The 7646-nt window shown below is 62.6% G+C and overlaps 1 protein-coding gene across 1 annotated transcript; it reads left to right on the top strand.

The window, feature by feature from the left end:
• The first annotated feature begins 121 nt into the window (after window positions 1–121).
• PMPCA (peptidase (mitochondrial processing) alpha) lies at window positions 122–6745 on the top strand. The gene is made up of 13 exons (XM_006900571.1): window positions 122–189; window positions 929–1131; window positions 1703–1782; window positions 2013–2095; window positions 3147–3241; window positions 4143–4243; window positions 4741–5004; window positions 5183–5275; window positions 5348–5466; window positions 5551–5641; window positions 5790–5852; window positions 6219–6363; window positions 6576–6745. Exons 1-13 carry the CDS (start codon window positions 122–124, stop codon window positions 6743–6745), a joined length of 1575 nt encoding a protein of 524 aa, XP_006900633.1.
• The last annotated feature ends 901 nt before the right edge of the window (window positions 6746–7646 follow it).

The following is a 7646-nucleotide window of genomic DNA, read 5'->3' as shown; positions in this document are numbered from 1 at the left end:
GCGGGCGGAAGCGGAAGTGACGTCAGAACCGATAGGCGGGACCTGAAGATGGCGGCGCGGCTGCTGCGGGGGGCCGGGCGGAAACGGAAGTGACGTAAGAACCGATGGGCGGGGACTGAAGATGGCGGCGCGGCTGGTGGTCGTGCGGCTGCTTCGCGGGCCGGGCGCCTGGGGCGGCTCGCGGATTAGGTGAGTCCGCGGCGAGCCGGGGGCAGCGGGCCCACGCGGCGCGAGTGTCCCCGAGGCCTGGCCGGGGCCTCTGCGGCCCAGCCGCCCCCGCTGCCCCTCTCGCAGGCGCCCTCCTCCCCCCGTCGGCCCCCTCGAGTCGTCCGAGGTCGCGCCGCCTCTGTCCTCGCTTCTCTGGCGCGGGTCCTGCCCCGAAGCAGAGCGCCCGCCCTTGACCGCCCGCCGGACTCTGAGCCCTGGGCAGTCGGGCCTCCCGCCATCTGTCGGCCGGACGGGCTCACTGGGCAGCCTGTGCTGAGCGCCTGCTGTATGCCACGCATGTGCCGGGCAGTCGGGCCTCCTCGGCCGTGGTGGACAGACGGTTGTGCGTGGGAAGGGGCCCGAGGAAGAGGAGTTTAGACAGGGTCAGTGGACGCAGGCCTTGGAGCCATCGCAGCGAGGGGAGAAGGGCGCACCGGGCGGTCAGTGTGAGCCCAGGACGGTGGCACTGGACGGGACGTGCTTTGTGTTGCAGGATCGCGTCCCGCGGGCGCCACGGGCACGAGTTACCCTCCGTGCGTTGAGCTGAGAAGCGGTGGGTCGGCCAGGCCCTGGCCCTGACCGCTCGTGTTGGAAAGGGGCGGGCGCTGGACGGGAGTTTGGAAGAGATGATCAGGAACAAACCCTTCTGAAAAAGGAGGCCCTGGGTTCGTGTGGTCACTGGCATCGCTGGGATGGTAACTGGCCGATGTCTGTGCTGTAGGTTCGGACCCGCAGCGTCCAGGCCGTTCAGCAGCGGAGCCACTGTCCCCAGCATCCCTCTCTCGGCGCCCTTGCCCGGCGTGCCCAAGCCGGTGTTTGCTACAGTTGATGGACAGGAGAAGTTTGAAACCAAAATCACCACCCTGGAAAATGGACTTCGAGTGGCCTCCCAGAATAAGTTTGGGCAGTTCTGCACCGTGGGAAGTAAGTCCCGGAGCCGCTTCTGCCCAGTGCGTTGGCCAGCTGGTGCTCCAGGGACGCGGGGTTGGGGGTTGCACATGAGTCAGGCAGAATTGGGAAGCGGAGTGGCCAAGGCATGGACGTTGGTCACTTCTGGTGGCACTAGGGTGTCCTCAGCCTTTCTGAGGTGTTTCTTCCCTGTGAACACGTACGTTGTCATCACTGGGAGCTGAGCCCGCGGCACCGAGTCAGTCCCACCTTAAGGCAGCTTGCTGGGTCCGACTTGAGCTGCTCAAGGCCAAGTGGCTGCTGGCTTTGAAAGGCTGACGGCGAGATGCTCCCAGACTGCTTTAAGCCCCGCACTACCAGGATTCCTTGGGAAATTCCTTACACCTTCTCTGAGCGCTCTGCTGGGGTCCAGCCAGCTCACAGTAAAGCCTGTGGCGTGACGTGTTGTCACGTGCACCTGTGAGGCCCCCAGCACTGTGGGAGTGACAGCTGCTGAGTCCCTGCTTCCCTTTAAGGGCAGCTGTCCTGGTCGATGCCTCTGTTTTGAACGTCTCATCTGATTGGTTAATGTTCCTTCTATTCCTAGTCCTAATTAACTCAGGATCGAGATACGAAGCGAAACATCTCAGTGGAATTGCTCACTTCCTGGAGAAATTGGCATTTTCGGTCAGTGTCCCGTGGGTCATTTTTGTGGCTGTGCCTGAGGAGATGGGTTTTCTTCAGATGAGTGTGGTTTTAACAGTCACCACGAAGTTCTTGCTGGTGGAAGGTCTCTGAGCGGAGACGTTGTGTGGGTGCCTGTGGAGGTGGAAGTCTGGGTTCTGTCCTGCGTCCTGGGCGTGGCCCTGTCTTCCCAGTGGTCCGCAGAATGCCCATTGTCTCATTTCTCTCACCAGTCAACTGCGCGATTTAGCAGCAAAGATGAAATTCTGCTCACGCTGGAAAAGCATGGGGGCATCTGTGACTGCCAGATATCGAGGTGAACGCTGCTTCCGGGGGCCCGTTTACTGCTGCCTGGCTCACCTTCGTCAGGGCCTCACAGGGAGGTTGGCCGGGGGAGCACAGGCCCAGGTGGGCAGAACGCTCAGTGCTGATGGGCACCGGAGGCCTGGGGGAGGGACAAGGCCCTGAGATGCTCACACGGGGGTCAGAGGCCCTCCTAGCAGCATTTATAAGTGGGGGAACCCCAGGGTGAGGTCTTGCATCTGCTTGGAGTGGGAGGGGAGAGACAGGATACGTGGCACTGGAGCTGGTCCAGGGAGAGGCAGAGAGCCCTAGGCCGAGGGGCTGGTGGGAGCTGTGGCCCTGGGTGGGCAGAGGCCAGGTTCGGGCTGGGGCATCGAGGGGTTCTGCATGTAGCTGGAACACAGATGGATGGTCAGATGAAGAGAGATCTCTGAGCAAGTGGGCAAAACTGGAGTGAGCACAGAGGTCCCGCTGGCCGGGAGGGAAGTCCTTGCCTGTGGGTCAGCCCCTCTGGTTCTGGCCCCAAGTCTCCCTGCACTGCTGGGTCATGTGTCACTGACTTAGCTTCTCCTGTTCTTGAGATCCTGGTGTCCCCCAGCCATGTGCACAGCGGCTGCCTCCCTGATGTCACGTGCGTCTCTAGGACAGACCTTTCTCCTGGTCGTCCTGAGCTCTACCTCACGTGGTCAGTAGACGTGTACGGTCCTGTCCAGCGCAGCACGCACAGCTGGTGCTGGGGATTAGCCCTCTAAAGCCAGTGACGTGCTCCTCAGGGCCAGGGCCAGGGCCAGCACGTTGCCCAGCAGTGAGCGGGGACTCAGTGGGTCCTCAGCCCGAAAGGAGATGCATCCCTGCTGAGATGTCTGGTGTAAACACCTCCACCAGCGTAGGCCCTCCATGGCCTCCCCTGCAGACAGCGATGGTCCTGTGTGGCAGGCGTCCCCCCGTGTGGCCAGCCCTCCACACCGCGGCCTCCCCATGCCGCGGCCCCACACACCACAGGTGCCATTGGAGGAAGAACTGCTTTGAAGCCAACCTAGCACCAGCACATTCTGCTTTTGCAGGGACACCACCATGTATGCTGTGTCTGCCGACGCCAAGGGCTTGGACACAGTGGTGGGCTTGCTGGCAGATGTGGTCCTGCATCCTAGACTGACAGGTGAGGTTGTGACCCGGCATGTAGCCCACAAGGCAGGGAAGGGACTGGGGGTACTTCGCTGCTGATGAGGGAAGTCCAGCAATTACGGTCAGTTTGACATCAGGGACACTGAGGTGGGACTCAGCCTTCTCAAGTTGAGAGGCTCCTAAGTCCCTGATGCTCCTGGAAGGTGGGTCTGTCCCTGACAAAGTCCAGCACCTGAGGACCACACCTGTCCACCGCCCTAGCTCATCCCTGTGATGGGAGGACATCTGGGTCTCCACCAGGAGTGTTCTGCTGGGTGAACTGGGCTCGAAGCTTCCTAGCCATATGGTGCTTGGCGTCACAGGCAGAGAGGACGCCCCTCTGCCTGCCACGTCTTTGTGGCACTGTCGGAGCCGGTAAAGCTTGCAGTCTTAGTCCTGGGCAGTGCTGGGATAGGCCACTCGGGGCCGCCTCCGCCCTCCGGCCAGGCAGGGAGAAGCCTGCGTCCAGGAGACCCTCCAGAGCAGGCCTGCTGGGAGAAGCCGAGGCAGGGACAGGCTCAGAGCCGGTCTCTGCCCTCAAGTCCCTGCCCACCGTGGCACCTCCTCTTCTCCAGGTGTGACTCCAGCTTTGTCCCTGGAGCACATGACTGTGGGAGGTGACACCATGCTATGCTCTCACCCAGCCGTGGCCGTGGTCAGCAGCACTCAGTTCTAGAGGCCACGGCAGAGATTTGAGAGACACGGGCTCGAGGCCTCCCGTTGGCTGTGGAGGTGCTGCAGCCTGAGCCCACACCCCAGTTCTGGAGGTGCAAGCCGAGCACACTTCCTGGGTCCTGAGGGATCAGGCTTGGGCTCACGCTCCGTTCTGGAGGTGAAGGCTGAACCCACACCCTGGATTCTGGAGGTGCAGCCCGAACCCTCGCCTTTCTCTGCAGACGAAGAGCTGGAGATGACGCGGATGACGGTGCAGTTCGAACTGGAGGATCTCAACATGAGGCCGGACCCCGAGCCACTGCTCACAGAGATGATTCATGAGGTCAGATGCACCCCGTCCCTGCGCTGTCCTTCCGCTGGTGCCAGCCCTGGAGCTGAAGTCGCTTGAGGGGCTCTTTGTCCCTCAGCGTTGCCGTCACGGGTTTTCGGTGTCCCCTCCGTGACGTTTGCATGTTCAGCCGTATCAGGAAGCTTCCACACGTCATGTGTCTGTGTCATCACCTGCCTCACCTGGCCTGTGCTCTCTGTCCTGGACATGCCATGCGCGCAGGTGGTTTCCGAGTGTCACCCCGCAGGCCTGCTCTGGAGAGTGTCCTGGACGCAGCTTTCCGGACTTTTCTCACACCGTCCGCTGACTTTCCAGTGAATGCCCATTAGGGAAATGCTGCTCCAGGGAGGGGGCTCCCACTGTCTTCCCAGGTCCGTGTGGCCATGGCGAAGTGGAGGGGACAGTTGTGGAAATCTGCTCAGGAGGTCTGGCTGCCGTGAGGACACTGGCCAGGTTCCTGCCGTCACTCTTATGACCGCTGTCTCCCGTAGGCCGCTTTCCGGGAGAACACAGTGGGTCTCCACCGCTTCTGCCCCCCTGAGAACATCGCCAAGATGGACCGCAAGGCCCTGCACTCCTACCTGCGCGACTACTACACCCCTGACCGCATGGTGCTGGCCGGTGTGGGCGTGGAGCACGAGCGCCTTCTGCAGTGTGCCCGCAAGTACCTGCTGGGCGTCCAGCCGGCCTGGGGGGAGCAGACGGCGTCCGAGGTGGACAGATCGGTGGCTCAGTACACTGGTGGCATCGCCAAGGTGAGGCTCACGGCAAGGCCTGAGCGTTCTGCTGCTCCCTGCTCTGTCGGCTGTGAGTCTTCTGAGCGCACGTCCGTCTCTCTGTGCGTGTGTGTCTTTGAGCTGAGTGTGACACCACGGGCTCCAGGCCCAGCACAGGTGTTACTCATGAAGCCGTATGTTCTTGTCATTGTCCCAGTTGGAACGAGACATGTCGGCTGCCAGCCTGGGCCCCACACCGATCCCTGAGCTCACCCACGTCATGGTGGGCCTGGAGAGCTGCTCCTTTCTGGTAGGTGTGCGTGTGGGCCCCGCCTGGTCCTGCCCGGCCGGCCATGAGCGAGCCTGACCGCTGTCTCTGCAGGAGGACGACTTCATCCCCTTCGCCGTGCTCAACATGATGATGGGCGGGGGCGGCTCGTTCTCGGCCGGCGGGCCTGGGAAGGGCATGTTCACCAGGCTCTATCTCAACGTGCTCAACAGGTGCGCTGGGCAGGGCTGGAGGGGGCAGCGGGGCCACCCGCCACCTCCTCACAAGTGCCCGAGCTTCAGTCCTACTCCCTGCAGGCACCACTGGATGTACAACGCCACGTCCTACCACCACAGCTACGAGGACACCGGTCTCCTGTGCATCCACGCCAGCGCAGCCCCTCGGCAGGTGAGGCCCAGGCCACCCAGCAGAGGCCATGTGGCTGCAGCTCAGCCCTAGGCCTTAGTGCACATCTTGGATAAGGGAGCAGCAGCGGGCCCCTTCACATGCCCCTCCTCTCCTAGCACCTCTCACCTGACCCCCTCTCCACCCCCAGGTCCGTGAGATGGTGGAGATCATCACAAGGGAGTTTATCTTGATGGGCGGAGCTGTGGACGCGGTGAGCACCTGGGGCCCGTGAGGGTGCAGAGCTGGCTGTAGGGACATTGCTGCTGGCCTGCAGGGAACGTGCTGGCCAGACCCCAGCCAGGACGCACCGAGGCCAGGCGGAGTGGCTGGAGGCCCAGGGCTGAGCAGTGAGCCTTGGCTTTGCAGTCTGGGAGTGTTGGCCATTTTAAGCTGTAATGCTGCTGTTACCCTGATGAAGGCCCAGGGATGCAGCCCCACCCTCCCCTTGAAGACACACCGGGTTCTCTCTGAGTTGGGTCTGGGCCCTCTGGACGCACTTGCAGTGACCTCGGTGGGACCATCTCAGTTGTGGACATGAGGGGTGGCTCTGGATCAACTGATGGGGCCTCGTCCCCAGGTGGAGCTGGCCCGAGCCAAGACCCAGCTGACGTCCATGCTCATGATGAACCTGGAGTCCCGGCCGGTCATCTTCGAGGACGTTGGGCGGCAGGTGCTGGCCACCCAGTGCCGGAAGCTGCCTCCTGAGCTGTGCTCCCTCATCGGTGAGTTGGGGGGCCCTCCGCTCCATCAGCTGTGTGCGGGTGAGCCCCGGTGGGCCCCCCCTCGCCTGCCATGTGCCTGGGTGGGCTCCCCGTTTAGCCCAGCTGCAGTCAGGTGCTGCCCTTGCTCTGGGGGCCCTGGGGCGTGGAAGCTCCAGCCCACTGGGAGGCCTCATGGGGGAGTTCTCCCCTGACCACTCTCTGCCCTCCACTAGATCGTGTGACAGCCGACGACATCCAGAGAGTGGCGTCCAGGATGTTGCGTGGGAAGCCCGCCGTGGCTGCGCTTGGTGACCTGAGCGACCTCCCCACCTACGAGCACATCCAGGCGGCCCTGTCAAGCCGAGATGGACGCCTGCCGCGGGTATACCGGCTCTTCCGGTAGTAATCCCAGAGGGGCCCACTGGTCACATTGGTGTCGCCGCCTTCCCAGGGTGCTGCCTCGGCAAAGACACAGGCTGAGCTAATAAACGGCGCTCCTGGGCTCTGGCACGGCAGGATTGGGCCTCACTGCCCACCAGTCTGCTCTCCAGCACCAGCCTCCCGTTACCCACTGCTGTCCTGCACGAGCGCCTAATCCATGCTGCCCACCGCTGCCCACCGCACTCCTTCAGCACTGATGCTTCCGGGACCCTCAGATGTGGACACCTGCGCTCCCATCTAGACACTCGTACTGCAGAGATCAGCACCACGTGGCCTGGGCAGGACCTCTGGTCAGCGCCCACAGCCCATAAGCCTCTGGTGGCCGGGTCCTGCCTGCTTGGCGTTCCCATGACGACTTTGGCCGAGGTGATTGTGGGGCACGGGCAGACCGACGGGAAGCACTGGAGGTGGCTGGCTCTTGGGACAGACTTCGCTCAGGAGAGCTGTGGAGGCCAGCGACAGACATGGGTGCATCTCTGTGACATCGGTCATCACTGCTGCTTGAAGCTCCCTGTTCCCAGGACCCCCTACCCCAAGCTTCCTGTACCTGGGGCTGGAGGTCTCAGCAGTGGGTACAAGAGTCTGCTTGTTCCTTCAGCAGAGACTGGCTGACCCCGCAGGAGGTAATGGGGTGTTCTCCCAGAATCCAGCATAGTGGACTCTGCAGGACCTGTGTGCCACAGCCTGGTCTAAGCCCCTGTCCCAGATGACGTGCCAGGAGCAGGAGGGTGTGCTGCTAAAAGATGGCAGTGGCTTCCTGGACCAGCCTGCAGCCCTGTGTGCTCTGGAACCTTCTACTGAACTGACTTCATGCCCTGGGAGTTGCTGGTGGCAGCGGTCAGCAGCTCGATGGGGGATGAGCG

This window comes from Elephantulus edwardii, unplaced genomic scaffold (assembly GCF_000299155.1).
Source record: "Elephantulus edwardii isolate Elephantulus edwardi_28Jun2011 unplaced genomic scaffold, EleEdw1.0 scaffold00289, whole genome shotgun sequence".
Taxonomy (NCBI): Eukaryota; Metazoa; Chordata; class Mammalia; order Macroscelidea; family Macroscelididae; genus Elephantulus; species Elephantulus edwardii.
Note: the sequence above shows the minus strand (reverse complement) of the source record. Positions and strands in the feature narration are given on the sequence as shown.